General features: G+C 37.4%; 1 protein-coding gene across 1 annotated transcript; it reads right to left on the reverse strand.

The window, feature by feature from the left end:
- Window positions 1-14,750: 14,750 nt before the first annotated feature.
- Window positions 14,751-17,072, reverse strand: LOC139130997 (beta-1,4 N-acetylgalactosaminyltransferase 1-like). Its single transcript, XM_070696884.1, has one exon. The coding sequence runs from the start codon at window positions 17,026-17,028 to the stop codon at window positions 15,526-15,528; it is 1,503 nt and encodes a 500-aa protein (XP_070552985.1). The 5' UTR covers window positions 17,029-17,072; the 3' UTR covers window positions 14,751-15,525.
- Between the last annotated feature and the right edge of the window lie 5,292 nt (window positions 17,073-22,364).

Genomic DNA, 22,364 nt, shown 5'->3' on the forward strand with positions numbered 1-22,364 from the left:
GTTGAAGTACGAGAGTTACGAAATTAGAAATCAATATATATCTAACGGCACCATGCCCTATAAACGCAGCTCGTAGAGTATTAGTAAGGACCCCTTAACTTCAAAATTACATATTTTATTTGTCTTGTAGCCATAGTTACTTTCCTGGGTATTCGACTTAATTTATCAATATCTAATCTCATAGGGAGTTCTTGCCATAGCGGGCGTGATTTGTTGATATGAAGCATTCCGCGACATCACCAATTCTACTTAAATATTAATAAGCAACAGTTCACAGTATCACGTCGTGATCGTCGAGATAATAGGTCACCATCGAGTTTTCGGCGATCTGTGTGACACCTCATACGGCTTCTGGACTTTGCTCACCTACTGGGCAAAAACAGCAATGGGACCCCTTCAGTGATCATTGGTGATGACCCTCCCGTTGTCGTCGGTGACGCAAATGCACTTTGGAGTGGTCGGTTCGTTTGCATTGCTGTGAAAGACTAACAAGCTCGAGCTTGTGGTCTACGTCGCGCTGTTAAATTTCCAGTGTCACAGACGTACACATTTCCAGCATTGTCAATGGCTATGTCTTCTAGGGAATTAACTTGGCCGTACCTGCTGTCTCGAGATTCATATTCACTCTGGTATTTTCCGTATGCGGTGAAGACCTGAATACTGCTATTGCCTTTGTCTGCTTCGTCCGAAACTAATACTTTGCCATCTTTAGCTGTGCAAATACCATATATCATATTCAGTACTTGTGATCGGCCCACTCCCTACTCCCCGCATCATTTCAAGCTCCCCCTACCCTCTCCCCACCTCTGAAATTCCCGCCCGCTTTTTATGTACTAGATTACACATAAATTCTTTAAAAAGGACAAAAGATAGCTAATTTAATTTTGTACTGAAACCTATTTTCCGTTACCCACTGCTAAAAATTTTCTCTCCCCCCCCCCCACTGTAGAAACTAAAATTTCTTCCCCGCCCACTGTAATATTGACTTTTTCTCCTCGCCTGCTGGTAAGTTTTTAAGTTTGCCAGCCCGCTGAAAATACTTTACGCACGGACACCTTTTTGTACGAACAGCTTTGTTGGCGGCACCTGATGTATGACTGTTTAAGCTGACATTCACGGTTCAGAGAGGAACCAAAACTACCGATATAGGTATCATCTGCTTCGTAAATGTTAACGAGTTTGTATTTTCGAAGGTGAACTAGACTCTGGCATCAGAGTGGTTCACTGCAATATCCGAATAGTTATCAGATGTTTTATCAATGACTTCTATAAACAGCTCATAATTTTGATGACAAACTATATGATACTGCCACAGTAGCTCAAGCTGGTAAAATAGATGATGCAATCCTTCGATACAACTGTGGAGGAAAAGATGTCAAATTGTGCATTCCAATCATTACTCTCTGTATTTCCGTTTACATTGAATGACTGCAACCTGCTATCATTTGTACCATTTACTAATAATTCGCCAGTTACTGTCATTGTGACAGCGCCAGTAACTAGCAATAACGACTAGTAACGAGCAGTAATGAGCAATAACGAGCTAGAACTAGATAGAACCATGGAATATTTTTACCGCCGTGATAGAACACAGAAATAACGATTAACGAGCCACAGACAGAACACACTGTCAGACACGCTCGGTTTTCAGAGCGAGGTTGTAAATCACGTAAGGTAATATAAGTACTTCGCTGATCACTGCGTCTCACGTGACTTGACTAGACGCAGCACGTCACTGAGGCGGGGACCAGCCAATATAAGTACTATACGTGTTGTAGAGGGCGTAATTTCCACGACTGGCGGACACTGAATTTATGGACAGATCATAATTTTGGGCTCCGCTTTCCTTTCAATAGCAAATGACTGACTTTTAATCGCTATGTGCTCGATGTAAAAGATTTCCCGAATGGAATTATTTCTCACATTGAAGATTTGGACTTCAAATGTGTCATTTACTCAACAACCGGCAGACTGTTTTTCACGTCATATAAGCTGCACATCATCTAGTTTCATTCACTATTTATTATTCATTAATTTGTCTTTTTAAATGAGAAATTTAACCCTGTTTCGATTGAAAAACGGTTGACCAGGAAGATACTATAAGACCGAGGGAAAAATCGTGTGTTTCAGGCACCGTCACCTGTGATCGGTCTATTCCGCTTGGCGTCTATGCCCCATAGACGTGTGTACATATGCCTGAGAAGTACTTCTCAGGCATATGTACACGCGTCTTCTCAAGCATATGTACACACGTCTATGGGGCATAGACGCCGAGCGGAATAGACCGATCACAGGTGACTGTGGGTTCTGGTTAACCGACCTAACCTAATGTTTACCCGATGACCGTTCACTGTCATTTTCGGCTAGAAAGTCGCCGTCTAACGATAGCAAAGCTTACTATCCGTTACAGAGTATTATTTTGATGACCTTTCATGTATATAAACGTATTCCATGTACAAGAGTCAGGGTTCTGTACATCAGCAAGTCGACGTTTTTTTCACATCGACCGGGCTATTGGTACGATGGGATGGGACTTACCTGTGGTGGTAGGTTGGTAGGTTCGTTGTATGACATGTGAAGCTTACGTTCTTTGTAAAACCTGCGGGTGATAATTGTAGTACAATCGTATTTTATTGTTACGATAGTGTTCACTTTTTAGAAACTGGTTTTGGACATTCGTTTGAGAATCTACACTACTATCGAAGCCCAACTTTATTCGAAATTTCCACGGTTTAAAACCTGTGTTGATTGGTACTACAGTACAACGTAGTTGAACGGTGTCAGAACTGAGAGATGGACACCCTAGACGGAGCCAGTATCATAGGCGTAATACGAATATTATACTTCACTTTATTTTTTTCTGTTTTGGTTTCCTACACTGTAAAAATAGCGGACGTTTGACGCGTCTTTACGCGTTCAAAATGTAGGTGTCGGTGTTCAAATTTGAACGGCTAGTGTTCATATTGTTAACACTGGTATTCATATTATTAACACCGATGTTCAAAACCTGAACACGGAGTGTTAACAACCATCTCCTTCAAGTGTTCAAAAACTCAGCATTACAGAAATTTTACAATGCTGTGAAACAATTCACAATCTTTAGTGTTTTTCACTTTTCTATGGCTAAATTAAATTTATTACTGCCTCGCTGTCCGGCAAACGTACACGGATTTTGAAGTAACGAATTTGCCGCTAAGTGAAAAATATCTCCGGTCTAAAATTGCTGAAAGCAAGTTTTTTTCTCAAAAAGGAAGTGTACAAAATAATTTTACACGTTTAATACGGGTTACAATTTTGAAATTTTGAAAAGAAAATCAGATAACCACCATGACCGTTTTAATTTTAACATTGGCGTGCAAGAGGCGTTCTACTTCTAAACACTTGGTGTTCAAGTTTGGTGCCTTTTCTTATCCCGTCATGCATCAAAACGGAAGTTGCGACATTTTTCTTGTAAACGCACGCCGAGGTCGTGATCGTGCGGAAGCAAGACCAGAAATGGTAAGTTTTCTCTCCAAAATAGTAAAACGTGTTAATTTTGAAGCATCTGTATTATTATCCTTTGAAATTATTTGTATAGTACTTCGGAATAGCTAAAATACGTGAAGAAACCTTTTTTTCTCTCAGTGGCTGGTATACCATACACTAGCTGTGAATACGCAGCGGTGTTTTGGGCCATGGCGTATCGATCGCACTCGGGTCAAGCGTCATCACCACATTACTGTGGCGATGACCCTTGACCCGAGCGCGATCGATATGCCACATTACCGCTGCGTAATCACAGCTAACACATGTCTTTTAGTAATCACAATCGCATGTAAAACATTAGTTAAACATCGCAGTGTGTACATTCTATTGTTTCAGCATATGAGAGTTGGCTTTGTTTTACTTTTCATCAGTTGATGACAAGAAGAAGCCAATATTTTGTAACAGTATCGAAAAGAGGTACTGTATACCAAAGTCACCCCTGTTCCTTAACCTAAGAAGGTTACCTTGTCTTTCAGTTAAAGTCTCATGTCGCCATATTACCTATTGTTGCATTATTTTCAGGATGTGAAAAGTTTGATTGACCTGGTAATCGAAGAGTTATTACAGAAACTGATGGTATACAAATTGAAGAAGATGAGTGTACAGGTAGCTGCCTGGAAACATGCTTGAGAACATCAGTTCATCCTAATGTAGATTTAAACTTCCAAGGGTCAGTAACTGAATTTTGATAAGTTTCTGTATTTTTGTTCTGAATTTATCTAAGCTTTGGTAGAACGCTATGATCAACTAAATATTACTGAGAAAATAAGCTTTCAAATACGTGTAGTCTCCCTTATCAGATGCAAGAATGGAATGAAGGATTAAAGCAGAAAGTGACAGAAAATTCAGAGTGAAAAATGTACACTCTGAATTTCTAAATTTTCTGAAATTTTCACTCTGAATTTTCTGTCGCTTTCTGCTTCAATTCTCCATTCCACCCTTACATCTGATGAAGGAGACTTCACGTCTTTAAATACTTATGCTCCACTGCCTCCAGTAACATTTAGTTGATCATAGCCTACCAAATCTTAGATTATTTTGTATTGTAGATCAGCACGTCTTTTGATCTCGATTTGTTACTGTTTTTGGCTTTGCTGTTAGCGACGCAGAGCTTATCTTATAGGTGAATGTGTGGCATCGTCCTCAAATTTTTACATCCCAAGCTTTTTCTTCAAAACGGCCAGTACGATTCATTTAATATTTATCCTTTTTTAAAGATATTACAAACAAACAAACCTTTTCGTTCATGAAGGACTTTGTTGGACGAGGAAATAGGTTTTACACTGCCAAGGACCCACTTTACCCACTTTCTGCATGTTGTGCCTTACTGTGACATTTGGTGACAACTTGACATGTGTTACTTTAGTGTCGACAACTATGTACCATGTGCATCAGAGAAGCCTTGACTAACTTGTTTCCAAGTTTACAATTGTCTATATAAGAAGAAATGTCTTAAACCATCTTACAAAAACGGAATAAACATTTCATACGAATACGTGTTTTCAACACAATAAGCAAGCCAAACTTTGCGCTTTTTCAAAACATGTATTTTGTACGTTTTTACAAATATGAAAATATAATGTAATCCACAATAATTAAATAAAACCAACACGATTGGAACTAATTTGGGTAAATTGGATGGTGAAGTGATGTCTTTAAAATCTACAAATGTAAACTCATCTGCCTTTCTTTTACTTTACATACTTGTTTTTATGAGTAAATTGTAATTTTGAGACATTCAGCTAGGGCACTTAACATGTTTGAGAAATTTGAAAAATATGAATATCCAATTATCCCAAATTAGTTCCAATCGTGTTAACCTGTTTTTTCTTTACTTTGTTCATATTTTTTGAAAACGACCGACAGTGTTTATAAGGACTTTCTTTTGTTTATGTTTTGATCGGAAGGTGTTAACACCGTTGGCGTTTGCCTCTGACCAACTTTACAAAATGGCCATTTTTATTTTCCCATTTTATACTAGCTAATTGTATTTTACTCAAGGAATTTTTGTGTAATTTTAGAATAAAATAATTTTACTGAATATCAGTGGTCCGTTTTGTTATTTCCAGGCTTGAACACCCCTTGAACGCCCAAAATTAAAGGTGTTCAACAAGTGCATATCATGTGTTCTATCCTTTAACACACTTATCGTTGAACGGCGTCCATGCGTTCAAAAAGTGTTACAGCCCTTTGACCGCGTAAATGCGTTCAATTTTTGAACACTTTTCATGTGCAACGTGTGTTCAGCTACGGAACACCATGGTGTTCAATATAAGGGACTGGTCAGTTTCTTCGGCCTGGGGGGGGGGCCGGTGGATTATTTTTTGCCGACGTCAAAAAGTGGCTGACCCCCCCTATTCCAAATTTTGAAAACAGGGTGACCCCCCCTATTCCAAATTTCTAAAACAGGGTGACCCCCCCCCCTGGGCGCGACAAAGGTAAAACAAAAGATGGACATAAATTATATATATATATATATATATATATATATATATATATATATATATATATATATATATATATATTATATTTTACATTTTACATATATTTATATTTTAAATAGTCATTCTATGTTTTAGTGAAATTGTTGACATGTCAGTTGTAAGATAGGAATTTATACAGTACATTTTGAATGAGCTGTATTTTGAATGAGCTGTGAATGTATTTCACACTTTCTCTGCTTAACCAGATGTCCTGAACTGTTGTACAGAAATGGATGTCAATCATTAATATCAAAGAGGAAAAAGCAGTGAATCAAAAACTTTGATGGGTGTTAAGACTTGCCAACCATCCAATTAAATCTACTGAGGAGCCATAGAGAGCTTTTTTAGCCAAATCTGATGTGTACAGTGTCTGAGAGGACCTTTTCTTGTGTAACATTGAAACCATAAAAGCACAGCTAATGACAAAAACTGCCTTTTTTAACTGTTATTTTGTTCATAAAAAAGCATCTTTCTACAGAAAACCTATGAAACAAAGGAAAATAATTGCATCAATGAGAAGGAAAGATATCTTGTCATTTTTCTATCTCTAAAATAAGTCACTGTATCAAATATATATTGTGAAATATTTGTGCATGTTGCTTTCTCATACTGAATTCTCACAGAGAGAACAGAAAAGTATCAGGAATTTGTCATCCTTTTCATATGAAATGCAGATTTCATAATGGTACACTTTCACTTAGCAAACATCAAGATATCTCTGAAAGTATGGCGCCCGAAGGGCGCGCCAAAAAATATGAAACATCCTGATATCTCTGATATATATGCCTTGTATATTAAAGTCATGCACCTGAAGGGCATGCTGAAAGATGTATGATATATTAAAGTAATGAGCTTGAAGAGCACGCTGAACATACAGATATCTCTGATGTATGTATGCTTGATATGTTAAAGTTGGGCGTGCTGAAAAATATGACTGATTATTAAAGTTACGCGCCCGAAGGGCGCGCCGAAAAATACAACTGAATGATGAATTTTGTGGCTGACACTAGCATTTTAGGCAATGATGAGTCTGTGTCAAAATTCAAAAACACACTGACCCCCCCTATTGGGCATTTCAAAAACATGGTGACCCCCCCTATCACCAAAGTCAAAAACAGGGTGACCCCCCCCATGAATCCACCGGCCCCCCCAGGCTGAAGAAACTGACCAGTCCCTAAAATCTGATGAACACATAGTGTTCAAAATCTGCACACGTGTGTTCAATATAAAATCTGATGAACACATAGTGTTCAAAATCTGCACACGTGTGTTCAAAAATTGAACGTTGGTTGAACACGTAGTGTTAAATTTCTGAACGTCCAGACGCGTTCAAAAAGTGTTACAAAAAGGCGTTTAATTGGTGTTCTATCCTTGAACACTTAACTTTACAGTGTAGATGCTCATTTTATGTTTCAAAAGCTTATTGGTAAATCTCCTGGAATATAACAGGTTTTGAAGCAAAGACGGACAGGTCTTGATATTACCGAGGCACACGCTAAAAAAGATGGGGGAAATATAGTGCAAAGGAAAACTTGGACCATCTGATGTATTTTGTGAGAGTTTGTGCCATTTTGTGCAAACAAGATACAACGCGCGATTAGACTAATTATAAGACTAAAATAGGATTTGGAATTCGTCCGATACAAAACTTCGATAATATGAACAGCGATTTTTGTGTAACAAACGGGAAATCAGTAAAATACTGAATTTCAATCCTTCCTGTTCCAGCATAGTGTACATCTGCTCATGACCAGACGGTAGTAAACAGAATATGTAGTTGGTGAGAGTAAATGCCATGTGCCCATTCTCATTTACCTATAGACCCTGATGTGATCAAACTAACGCAGCTGAATCATCATTTCGTTTTCTAAAACTTGGACTGCGGTCATTGATAAACAGTTCAGTCTTTCTGCAGACGAATTCAAATCAGTTTGATCAGCTTGACGGTATTCAAACTTGTGTAACTGTGATCTGACAACGTATTTTGAAATAGCTATTCATCGGAACACTATTTCGAACAACTAGATAAAATGCAAATCTAACTTCCTTGTTTCTGAGAAAGCATGTAAACGGAACCATATTTTTTTAAAATTTAACATTTATCTTGCTGTGCCATTTTATCAACACAGCTTCTAGATTTTTTAGATTTTTGAGTAGGCCTAGTAAGCTAGAGTACAATAATCCTTCAGTAGAAATCAGCATGAAAGTACTGCAAGATCTTGACGGTGTCGTACCTGTTCAAATCGATCTCCGGAAAATTCGCTTTGGCGGTTTCGCTCATTCCAAACTACTTCCCAGTTAATCTTACAGGACGAACGAGCTCAAGGACAGCACTATGAATCAGTAAGGTTTATGTTTGATAATTTGTATAGGGAGTGCACTCCGACATAAGAATACCGTCAGGTTGATTTTAAAGAAACGGTGTGCAAACAGACAAAAATCTATTCACCAACTATGAGCAAACAAATGAACATGCTATAGTCAACCGGCATTTCAAAGATGTAAAAAATCACGGTTTGAATACTGTACCGTGCATGATGTAATTCGATAATTTAATTTAATTCACAACCTAAGGAGTCGATCTCCACAATGCTAGAATGGATGATGATACCTGATGTGTTTAACTTTGTACAGAAGATCCACCTATAGCCTGTCAGGGCTAGGCCTGGCATTGACAGTTTACTGCCACAGAGGGCATGCTCTTCAACTCCATGCAGGTATCGTTTTTCCTCAGAAAATAACCAAAACCCAAATGAACAACAACAAAAAACCAAAGTGCTACGAGGGAATTTCAACAAAGTGTGTCATGATATGGTCTGCAAGACTTTCTGCATTTGACAAGCTGCAACTGTGTCTACCAACATCAGAGGTGAAAGATTTTGGTACGTTTTCCCGTTTGGAACATTTGCCTGTATGGAAGGGGAGCAAGGCCTTTTCCTTGTTTCACTAAATTTCTCAAAACAACCTCATAGTCTTTATTACCAGAGTAGATTATCGAGAAGTTATGGCATTTATTAAAAAATGCAGAGGCTAGAGTAAAGATTTGAACGTATATATGTAGGTATTTCCGACCGATAGTCAAGTATAGTATTTTTCGGAGAGCTATCCTATCTACGCTGCCAGTCCCCGTGGAATTATTTCGCCTCGCTTGTCCAGTTCTCATCCGTTCACTCTAAGACAGTGAACACGGTAAAGTGCGTGGCTGGTTGGGGAGTAAAGGACAAGGGGAGAACATTCTCCTCGATCGTCACTTCTTTCCTCGCGATGTCCATCCCCACCGCTGACGGCGCACTTTAGTCCCAGTGACGGAGGGGAGGACTTAAGAGAGAGTCACTTCCGAATTTGGTACACGTATATCCTGAATAGTTCGAACTACAGAGCAGAAGCTGTTCAATTGAGGTAAGCACCGAAGCTCTGCTCAGATTGTACCGCAACACTTTGTGTGGCTGTGTTTTTTTTTGAGTATGGAAATATGTGCCACAATCTGCATCGAAATCCTGATATGAACTGAAAATGCTTCCGTGTTTCAGTATATACTGCAGTTGCAAATTGCAACTGTTGATAGAAGTTTCGATTTCATTATACGTGTTATGATCAACATTTTGAACGATATTCACCATACATTAATCCCATAGGTCATCAAATCACAAATATATAATTAGCTGCGATAAAAATACTAAATTTATTAGACTGCTATCATTGTATCACCACTTTATACAGCAAGTGCAATTGCCTTTGTTCAAGTCGGACAAGAATGAAAGCCCATTGGATATGCAAATTTTGAATCACCTGAAATAAAAATGCAAAAAGTCTTCCACTAATACAATATAATTGTGTCATCAATATACATAGCAAGTTTCATAAACGTTTGTAGAGTAGTTAAATATGCAAATTAGTGACTAGCTGGTGTACAAATGCTAATACAAATTTTATGAATGGCATATCATACAATGTAGTATCAATAATGTACATAGCAAGTTTCGTCGATTTTGATCAAGTCTTCTGAGATATATGTCCCTCATATGTCCCAAATTAGGAACGTTCGTTGAATATGCAAATCACAAAATAACTTTCATTATTGAAATATCATAGTATCTTCATTGTACAAGGCAAATTTCGTAACCTTTGATCAAGTCATTGCAGACATATATCCCTTAATAAGCAAAGTTCGTTACATATACAAATTGTAATTAGCTAATCTCAATATGCTGAACATCTTTATAAATGTTACATTGTAGTATAAATAATTTACATAGCACGTTTCGTGGAGTTGGTACAGTCAATTTCTATATGATTGCAAAATTAAGAACGCTTGTTAAATATTCAAATTAATAATCAACTGAAGTAAAAAAATTATAAATGACTGTAAATAATATTATATCATACTATCGTCAATGTAATATTGTGAATAGTATTTTATTATTGAATTATCAAGTCGAATAGACATTCTACATGCATTATCCACGAAATATACCGAGTGCTTGTGCCAAACACTGAAAAATCAGGGTAGACGCTTCGTCGAACATTACCTCGATTTTGAAACTTGCATAGTCATTCGGAGTGGGCATTTTCCCGAGCATGCATTGGCACCTATGAAAGCCCTAATTTAGGTAGAATACGCCTTTGGGGCAGGTATTTGGCCTCTCAAACATTTACAATACTCATTTGGCCAGCTACTTTTTGTGGCTCATTTGGAATGTCACTGGCTTACATGTAGTTTTGTGGAAATCAAAACTTCCATATTTCCCAATAGATTTGACACATGGATAGTGCCCAGTTTGAATTCCAGGCGTCGGTATAAATACGGGAAGATTTTGTTCTCTAGTAATATTTTGCACGGTGATATCTGATTTTTATATTTTTGATTTCGAAAGGGTCTGTGTTTTTTTTGTTTTTTGTTTTGTTTTTTGGTGTTGATTTTTTTAAGTTTCCTTGCGGAAAGTTAGGTCAAAAGTTTAATTCTTTCAATATAGGCACGCATACCACCTTAATTGGGTAATTCAACTACTCTTTACAAAAGAATTTGCTACGCTTCAGAGGTAACTAATGAAGCTCCAAACATACATAGGTCACTCCTGCCTTCTGACGTTTATTTGCTGTATTTGATGAGATGACATCAATATATGATTTAGTAATGCCTTTATATGATTAGGTCGTGTCAATATAAGCTTATGATCAGTGACGCATTTATATTATAAGGTGGTATCAATATATCATAAGGTGCTTTTATTATATAATTAACTGATATCAATATATGACTGAGTAATGCCTTTATATGGTTAGGTCGTGTCAATGTATGATTAAGTGACGCCTTTATATTATAAGGTGGTATCAATATATCATAAGGTGCTGTTATTATATAATTAGGTGACATCAATATTCGATTTGTTAATGCCGTTATATGATTAGGTCGTGTCAATATATGATTAGGTGACATCAATATACGATTTGTTAATGCCTTTATATGATTAGGTCGTGTCAATATATGATTAGGTGACGCCTTTATATTATAAGATGGTATCAATATATCATGTGGTGCTGTTATTATATAATTAGGTGACATGAATATATGATTTAATAATACCTTTATATGATTAGGTCGTGTCAATATATGATTAAGTGACGCCTTTATATTATAAGGTGGTATCAATATATCATAAGGTGCTGTTATATAATTAACAAATCTGCTGTGCCCTAGGGCATTTATATAATGTGCCCTAGGGCATTTATAGGATGTTCCATTACATTGGAAGGCTATTTCAAAAATAAAAGTTTTAATTCATATCCTAAACATGTTACATTGACAAAGGGGACGGTTGACGTAAACACATTGAAAACGAAAATATATCAGTTAGGGGCGATAGTTTTTAAGTCGGATAAAACCCTCGTACTCGGGCTCTTCTGGTATATAAAGTCCACCCCGCGATAAAATGTCTCGGCCTGCGGCCTCGACATTTTATCGTTGGGTTGGACTTTATATACCAGAAGAGCCCTCGTACTCGGGCTTTATCCTATACATATATTGTTGTGATCTAACAATATATAAGCACTGCTTAATCATATACTGTTATTGACTCAAAATATAAAGGCATTGCCTATTCACATGTAGATGTCACCTAATTATATATTTACGGAACCTTATGATATATTGACACAACCTCATAATATAAAGGCGACACCTAATCATACATTGACACGACTTAATCATATAAAGGCATTACTAAATCATATATTGATGTCACCTAATTATATATTAAGGGCATCTTTTGATATATTGATACCACGTCATAATATAAAGGCGTCACCTAATCATATATTGACACGACCTAATCATATAAAGGCATTCTGAATCATATATTGATGTCACCTAATTATATATTAAGGGCACCTTATGATATATTGATACCACCTTATAATATAAAGGCGTCACCTAATCATATATTGACACGACCTAATCATATAAAGGTGTTACTAAATCATATATTGATGTCACCTAATTATATATTAAGGGCACTTTATGATATATTGATACCACCTTATAATATAAAGGCGTCACCTAATCATATATTGACACTACCTAATCATATAAAGGCATTACTAAATCATATATTGATGTCATCTCATCAAATACAGCAAATAAATCTCAGAAGGCAGCTACGGCGGTCCATACTCGCTGGCAGGAGTGTGTGTTGTTTCCTGCTCTGCAAACACACAGCCCTGCTAAGCTGAGTGAAGTTCACTCGTACATAGACCTATACATACATGTTATCTTTTTGCAGAAATGAACACAACTTTGAAGACGGGATATAAATCAGTATCTTGCTGTAGAATCAATAACAAGGCTCCCCGTTGACTATGGCGCGTAATCAAGGCCAATATTCGAACCTCCCAATTTTCAACTATACAACTCAACATCCAACATTCAATCTCCCCATTTTCAACTCTACAACTCCACATTTTCAACTTTCGAACTCCCAATTTTCAACTATACAACTCTACATTTTCAACTTTCGGTAAATCTTGATAGCATCACAAGTGTTTCCGGTCCATATTTTTGGACCCTCTAGAACATCACTTAGGAATAACTCTAAAACTCGGAAACGTCATGTGACGTACTATGACGCGTTCTGACGTAGTATAGCCCAGAAGGAAAAACGTGGGTAACTACAATGAAGCAAGTTAGGGATACCTAGGGAGGATACGAATCCAAAAATGTGGAGTTCGAAAGTTGAAAATGGGGAATAGGAATCCCAAATGTTGAGTCCGATAGTTGAATGTTGAGTTGTAAGCTTATAGTTGAAAATGGGGAGTTTGAATGTTGAATGTTGAGTTGTATAGTAGAAAATGGGGAGTTTTAATGTTGAATGTTGAGTTGTATAGTTGAAAATGGGGAGTTTGAATGTTGAATGTTGAGTTGTATAGTTGAAAATGGGGAGTTTGAATGTTGAATGTTGAGTTGTATAGTTGAAAATTGGGAGTTCGGATATTGGCCTTGATTACGCGCCATAGTTGACCTTCTGGGCACTTTCTTCAGTGTACTCATATATGGTACGTTCATTTCTGTTATAAAATATGAATTAGGTGAAAGGCCAAATTCTACAGTTGGCTAACTCGTCGTCTACCCCTTAAATCAGTACATTGTTCCGTGGGACCAATAGTAAGGTTGCCTGTTGACCCTCACGCACAGTGTCACTTTCTTTTCTTCAGTGCACTCGTGGTACATTAATATCTTTTATATTACCGTGCCCTGCCCGTCGCATTTCGATTGGTCGAGCTGAAACACGTGACTGACCATAATGGTTTATTTACACGACCGTGAATATGAATAATAAGATTGACAACTCAAAGTATCGTAACTTTGCAGCTGAAACGTAAATCACAACCAATCACAAAATAAAATGGAGCACTTGTGGGCCAATTTGAGATACTTTTTTTCTGAAATCATCTTCGGATTTGCCAATTTTTTACAGCGCGCGTGACGGTGCGTCGCGCTTTGGGGGCCCAATGTGTATTTATGGGCACGGGCTCTAGGAAACCAAAAATTAACGGACTCGGGAGGCCTCGCCCGTTAATTTTTGGCTTTCATCTCGCCCTTACCCATAAATAAACGTTAATGGTCAGCGCGTCGCCCGTTTTTTTTTTTCTATATTAAAAAGCACTGAGAAACGTCAATGCAACGTAGCCCACACGCCATCTACACGTACATTCCTTTCAAGTTGACATTGAGTTAAAGAGTGTATTCCCCGCATTATCAATTTCCAACAAATTACGCATCTCTCCTGTTTGGTATTCAATCAATCATTCATTGGTCCACCAGTAAGTCACAGAGATCAATTGAATAATAATAATAATAATAATAATAATAATAATAATATTTATTTCTTTAAAGCGCACTACACTTACGTCTCAGTGCGCTTTAGACATTAAAATTGATAAAATACCAGCAAAGCATGACAAACTAAAATGTAAAAACGATCAAATTGGGCTAAAAACATAAATGGTTAAAAAAATGATGAAAATTTCTACAGAGTAAAAACAGTCAAAATACAAAAAAAACATTATTAAAATTATACAGAGTAAGTAGCAGAAAACGTTAAAATAAATCAAGCATCAGCGGTTACGGTAAAATGGTGACCTTCCGAAACATTAGTAATAGTGCTTTACAAAAAGGTGAGTCTTTAAAACGCGCTTAAAACAGTCAACGGAGCTGGCATTACGCCAGCACACATTGAAGATGTAATCTCAGTATGTCCAAAGTCTAACCTTGCACACATGTATGATTGAATTATAAATATCTTCATTACGCCACAGTGTAAGTCAATATGAAGGCACTGATTATTGTCTACAAGTGCTGCATCTCATTGAAAGCAAAACGATACAACATCTTCCATGAGACTAAAGTAAGGTTATGATAGAATATAATATGTTAAGTTGCGACGAGTAAAGCTTTCAAAACAATTATATCACGTAAAATATCTCCTGTGTCGACCTAAGAGCACACTACAAACGTAATCAGCAATGAAATGCATATTTCCAGACCAAAACATCAGATGTTCACAATTATATAACGAAAACTTCTTTCTGAAAAATTATATAGCCAAATATACAAACTTAAACGTAATTTTGATGGGTCTAAAATGTTACAGAATTGAATATCTCTGGACTTCATATCAATCGTTATGATGTTAGACTAATCATTCGATCAAAAGGTTAAAACCAAATAATAATTGTCTTCGAATGAAAAAATCTTAAATATATTCCAACTCGTTTTTAAGCAAACCTAATTTAATCATGTTTGTACTGTGATTATATGATTAATTTTCCTTTTTATGAACTATTTTTGCGCAAAAAAACGCTTCTGCAAAAAATTACGAATCAAGTGTACAAACATTCAGTTTGTTCAAGGTGTCTTACTTTGTTACTCATATCAATGTCTAAAAGGTTAAAAGGTTAAATCTGTAAGAATATCTGCCAAACAAAATCAAAAACCATGTAGCCAAATGTTATGAACGAAAACCTAAATACATTTCAAGTTATTTTTGAACGAAACGTGTTTTATCTTCTCTGCACTGGGATTGGTTCGTCTCATCTTGTTATACTTTGCACTTGATCGATCTCTCTTGTGCATTACATTAACATCAGTACATCCCATAACCCGCAGTTTCCCCAACGAATCGATAAAGTATTCGGAATGTCCCGATCTTTCAAAGAATGGGTCAAAGCCTGATTTCCTCACCGTGCTGGTTCTTGCCATGAAAAAGTTAGTGGTACCGTCTGCCCAGAAACACTGTGGAAATTCTGTAACTTTGTGATACTTTCTTTCACTCCTAATATGAAGACAATCTCCTTCCTCATCGCCATATTGGAATTTTATAATTCGGCAACCATAGCAGTCTGATTTGCTGACCGCTCTCCCAAATTCGTCCCCAAATGTCCCGCCAACGTGATCAACAGTAACATTAGGATGCTCAAATTTCTCGACAAACCTTTCGAGCACGGTTCCGTTGGTGAATACAAAATCGTCGTCTACCCACAGAAAGTATTTTGTCCTGATTTGACTCACTAACAGATTTCTGCCTGCAAACCAACCTTCAGCAAACGGCATGATATAGTGTTTTACATTAGCGGCTTTGATTTTCTCCGGAAACTCGGAATCATCAGCGATAAGAATCGTGATGCCCGGATAAAACTTATGGATACTTGATATCAACCTCTTGACAGCTGGGTAACGCTCAAATGTCTTGGCGACAACTGTTACTTTAGCATTTATGTTTCCAGACTCACCTGGGTCATACAAAAATGGCCGCTCTTGTCTTTTGATATGCACATGTATGGACACATGAAAAGACATCCAGCTCACGCTGATGATATCTCGAGATTCAACACTGTAAACGGTACTTTCGTATCTTATTGTCGAAAGAACTTCATTAATCGTTTCCACGTCACCGTTGACCGTGATAGTTAATTCAGCCGTCTTGTTTCCAACAATGTTCAGACGATGGGCCTCATGATTTATATACAATACGCCGAGACTACTACGACTCGTTAGCTGAATTTTAGAGACGTTCAACGAGTCGTTGGGGATAGCCCCGCTCAACGAAAGTCCGTAAAGTTTCGTTGACTCCAATGGCTGGACGGTGATACCATTGCCGATGAATCGAAACGGTGAAAGTGCTGGACATCGAACAAGGGGCTCGTTTGAGACCGCATGCAATCTTTCCCAATCTTCTAATTCAACACGACGACGTTCCTTGCTTGCTGTACTCAACAGGGTCTTACCTTTACAACTGCATGTCGCTCCATACTTTCTCGCTTCCCTATTGGCGTTAACGACGTGTCCATTGTTCTCATACGATTTGGATTCCAGCAAGTCCGGCGCCAGGACAACACTTATTTTCGGAGTCGATAGACTTCTCGTATGAAATGTAGTGCGAATGAAGGTGTGAACATAAAGCAGAGTACATATAATAATACAAGCTGATAGCAAAATGAACGCTACGAATATACGGGAAACTGCCATGGCTAGAAATCAGTGACCGTGTCGATGGGTGAAAACTCTATACAAACTGCGCACCTTTGAACATTAAATGTTCAAAGGTGCGCAGTTTGTGTTGCCCAGTCGACGGACGTGTTCGGACTCAGTGCCTAGATGACCTTTTGACAGTTGTGAGGAAGCGATGGGTAAGTAAACAAAAACAGACAGGTCTCCTGACAATATCTGAATGATGTGTGGTGCTTCTCAATTTTACCTAAAGTCTCAGCGCGATTGCGATACATTAAGACTTACATTATCATTACGAGTATAACATAGAGGTTTGCAGCAATAAAAACGTTTAACATGATTTGAACTGATTTGGCATAATTGGAAGGTGAATTAATGTCTGTTTAATCACAGTTAGGAGTGTAGTGATACATAGCGGCCGCCGCGTAGTATGCATAGAATAATAGGTGGTTTCAATCGGGTTCGAACTCATCTTCACATCTGCTCTACCAAAGTTGTTTTATATTACGATATGGTGAATAACAGGATCATTGTAGTTATTTTGTTTGGAATAAATGGCGAGACACTGGTGAATCGATAGTGCTATTGTGACCCTGTATAAATATAGTAAAGGGAAAGCAATTCCACACGTACACATCGTCCATATATTGGTGGTTTGCGTTTAATGCATAGTAATGTGTAATTTTTGTTTCACTGTCTTGTATATAGAGCCGATTTCAGGATTTTAATTCCAAGCGCGCCGACGTCTTCCCTGTCACAACGCTTGTCCCACTGCGAAACACACACATCCTGTGTAGAAAAAAACACAGCAAAACACTGCAGACTCACTAGAATGCTTGTACAAAACAGACAGCCGAGAGACACCGAACGAAGTTGATACATCTCCCTTATACCGAAGCAACAGCATCTCCCGTGTCCTGCTCTAACTTGCCGAGCATGGTCTTGAGTGTAATGTTTGTGTTAGGTATTGTGCTTGTTGCTGGTCTACATATATAATGTTGATCATTTTAGTGATGTATTTTTACTGTACTGTACTGTACATAGCATTGTGTACAACCAGCGTGACCGCACGCGATAAAACCCATTTGTTCACTGTGACTGCGTGCAGTAAACTCAGCGACAAATTGTGCAGTGTCTCAATGTCCGTAGCCTTACATGAGTTTATAGATAGAAATAGGCCTACACCACTAAAGTTCGTTTCCGATCTTAATATTTTACTATTGCATGATGTTGAGTCTCACAAAGGCGTTAACAAAGTGAGGGACCGCTCCCATCTTACTCCGATTGCAGTTGAGAAGACTTATGTTTACAAACATTTATGTTTATCAACAAAAGAATCGCGCACGCGCAGCGCGACGACCACTGCGCTCTAATATTGATGAAAGAGTTGCAGATTCAATTTCCTTAGATGTTGACCTTTCAATTATGACATTTTGGCATCTGAAAATAGCTATGCGATAATTATTCATATGCACAAATAGGTGAAAACACAGTCAACAGCCAAACAATCATTAACTTGTCATTTCATAAAAATAAGAGGGAAACTCAAAAAAATAAAACGATAGTTTCATGAGCTGTGTTATCTCAAACACTGTAAGAAATTAAAGCAAAATGAAAAAGTAAGATCAATGTTTTTTCAGATATATTTTTCATTTTACGACGCGGCAAATAGGCTTGATTTCCCATAGAAAACAATGACGTATAATACACCGAACAGACTGCACACTTCTCGCCGGTGCAAATTCCTCAATTTTGAACGAATAATGATGAAATTGAATGAATAATGATGAATTTCTTCACGAAAATAGTTTTATTTGCATTTTTTTTATTCCGATCACTGGAATATACGGACTGTTGCCGTCCGTAATTTGGCGATCCTACGGCGTGTACATATGCAGAACAAGGGTCTTAAATTGACGCATTTTAACCAGTATGCGTCTCATAAGTTGTACAGCCCAAATATCTGTCATTTTGTTGTAATATAGACCAAATTTGGGCGAATATCAACTATGAAAATTCCAGTAAATTTGAAAAAATAACACAGAACGGAGGCGAACGGGCGCAAATTGTCCACTGTAAACGAGCTGTGAACGTTATCGATCGATATTGTTTTATTGGAAATTGATACAATGTTGTGTGTTGCTCATTACCTTCCCAGCCCAAAATGGCGCAAAACTTGGCCAACGTGCGCTAAACAAGCTTTCCTGCATAAAAATGGCAGTAGAAGGTACCAAAACATTACCATCAAACATAGGACAGGTTATTTCAGTAACAACATGGATGCCCAGCACAAATACACAGATGAAGAAATTATTAAAATGCTTAATTTCTTAATCGACAACATATTTGTTAAGTTTGGCGGTATGACATTTCAACAATCTATCGGCATACCAATGGGTACAAATTGTGCACCCCTTCTTGCAGACTTATTTCTGTATTCATATGAAGCAGAGTTCCTACAGTCTCTCTACAAAGCAGGGTCTAAAAAACTTGCAAGGCGTTTTAACAACACACACAGATATATCGATGATCTGATTAGTCTAGACAATTCAGACATATCAAATTACTTACATCATATTTACCCTGATGAGTTGGATATCAAAGAAACAACAGAGGGTAGGAACTCTGCTTCATATCTTGATCTGTTCCTACAAGTGGGTACTAATGGGCTACACTAAGCTGTATGACAAAAGGGATGATTTCGATTTTGAAATCATAAATTATCCCCACTTGTCAAGTAATATTCCATCTGCACCTGCTTATGGTGTGTACGTGTCTCAACTTCTCAGGTATTGTAGGGCTTGTGATTCCTACACTGATTTTCAACTGAGACACAGCTCATTGGCATCAAAATTACTGAGACAAGGATACACAACAAAAAGACTCGTTAGGACTTTCAAAAAGTTCTACGGTCGATATGACGACATTGTGGCCAAATATGACACCTCGGTCACACAAATGATTAACGACAGCATTCCCGGCTTTGACTTATTACAGTGATTCATATCCTGTATCTTTTCACACAATATTTAGACAATTTTGGGACCAATCCTGACGGGTGTAGCATGCTAGCAGGGTACGCTTACCCATTCCGGACACCTGGTACCACCACTAATTATCAGTGGTTCAGGATGGTCCTACTTAAATTTGTAAATCACAATTGTCCCATGGACCTGGAAATATATTACCTTGAATGGAAATGATTATTGGACCATATTGGCCAACGTGCGCCAAAATGTGCAGAAACATAAACACATCACAAAAACTGTAAAGAGTGTCGACGATTCAATTTAAGTTAAAGAAACCAACGTATACGTTGGTACTATGGTATGTAAGTCAATATATACGGGTTATTCTGGACATATTCATGACGTGACCTGAACACATGAGCCGATACGCCAGCAGATTTCGATCGACATTCTATCGAAAATAAATTGATACAATGTGTACGCTGTCGTCACGAGCAACCGGCCAAAAAGTGCTCCGAGGTATAAATATGCTTCCCAGAATATAAAACAATCGGGCATAGTTTCGCCCCGCAGTGGTTGTAGCTTTTGAGTAAAGGTGTAACAGTCTTCTCGAATATGCCAATCAGCAATCCCTTTCCATAGCCTAATTTTAATGTCTCCGCTTAGTCCAGTCAAAATAGGGTTAGACCCACCACTAATTGCAACAGAATTTTTTTCTTCAGAATGCATTTAAGAGAGGTACCTAGAACAACATATTAAAAGTTTACTCTAATCCACCTTGGGGAAATGTCTAATTTGCATAAACCAAATATGGCGGCCAACCTCCCAGCAAAATAACATAATTGGCTATATATCACATATTAAACAAGCTATTTCAATGATTTTTTAAAGTCTGACACCGGTAACTTGGCCCAGGGAATTATTTTGGAGGTATAATGTTCCTTATAGGTACTTCATTAATTTGCATAATTCCAATATGGCGGCCAACATTCCTACAAAAACATTTTCGGTCATATACCACGTATTAAACAAGCTATTTCAGTGATTTTATTAAAGTTAAAAGTATATTTTTTGGCATGGAGAAACGATTTTCGAGATGCTATGATTTGCATAGGTAATTTGTTAATTTACATAAATCCAATATGGTGGCCAACATTCCTACACAGGACATTGGTGGTCATATACCACGCATTAAAGAAGCTATTTCTTTGATTTTAAAGTTTTAATATTTTTCTTGGGTATAAAGAAACACTTTTAGTGGCTCAATTTTTACAAAGGCCCTTTGGTAACTTGCATAAATTGAATATGGCTGTCATATTAATGCCCCATGACTTAATAGCTTCTTATATAAATAACGGTTTTGGTATAGTTTTTAGCACTAGGAAACTATCAAGAAGAAACTGTTAAGTCCTTGGACATTCATTTTTAAAAATTTTTGATTTTTCTGTATATGACGAATGTTAATGAATGTTAGTCTTCTGAATGATACATTATCTTTCTAAATATAACATTGAATTCATCTGTGTGCGGCATTGTCGTAATTTGTAAGGGTGTTTTACACTCTACAGTGTCAAAGCATGTAATCTGTAATGTTTACTGTTAAAAAAAGACGTGTTCAAAATCTTTAGTTTTTAATTTAGACTGAACCCCTTTCTTATTGATGGGTGCATCTTTATAAGAGCCCATAGATGATAGGCAAGAAGTCATCACACATAACAGCAAAATACAATAAACACAACAAAGCTAAAAATACCGCAATTATACGGTGTTGCTCAAATTTGATCAGAATTGGTACATACCAAAGATCAACAATAAGTGTTATTTCCATCTGTTCAGTGCAGGAAAATTATACGTTGATGTTATGACAATTTCTGCACAGTACAACCAGAAAAACAACAAGAAATATTTAAACCAGAAAATTAAGAATGACAAAAGTAAATAAGGTCTGAAACTTTAGGTACTGAAGGTCAACTTTAGCAACATGCATAGTAGAGAATCTTTCTACCATATACGTACAAAAATAGACATCCATGGTTTCAGCAGATCTGTTAATATGTCACAGTTCATAAACAATGACAGGAAATGACCAATTAGCTGTTTCAGTTACTGCTACCACTCCCAAACATAATAGGTACCCTGCATACAAATAGGTTAAAGGTCAAAATCCTCTTATTCAGATGTGTGGGCTGATTCAGTTCACTGCCACCACTCCTGCACACTTGAAGTATTTTCCTTTTTCTTACCTCATTTGCACATTTTTGACACTGATGTGTACATTTGAACAAATTCACATCTCAACCCCTACATATACCTGTACACCAAATACTGAGACGGTAGCTTTGGCGGTATGGGAGCCTTTGTGTGTGACAGACATACATCCGCACA

Source organism: Ptychodera flava, chromosome 4 (assembly GCF_041260155.1).
Source record: "Ptychodera flava strain L36383 chromosome 4, AS_Pfla_20210202, whole genome shotgun sequence".
NCBI lineage: Eukaryota > Metazoa > Hemichordata > Enteropneusta > Ptychoderidae > Ptychodera > Ptychodera flava.

Bases quoted from the DNA above. Each gene is read 5' to 3' on its own strand.
- LOC139130997 (XM_070696884.1), bottom strand. From the start codon at position 17,028: ATGGCAGTTTCCCGTATATTCGTAGCGTTCATTTTGCTATCAGCTTGT.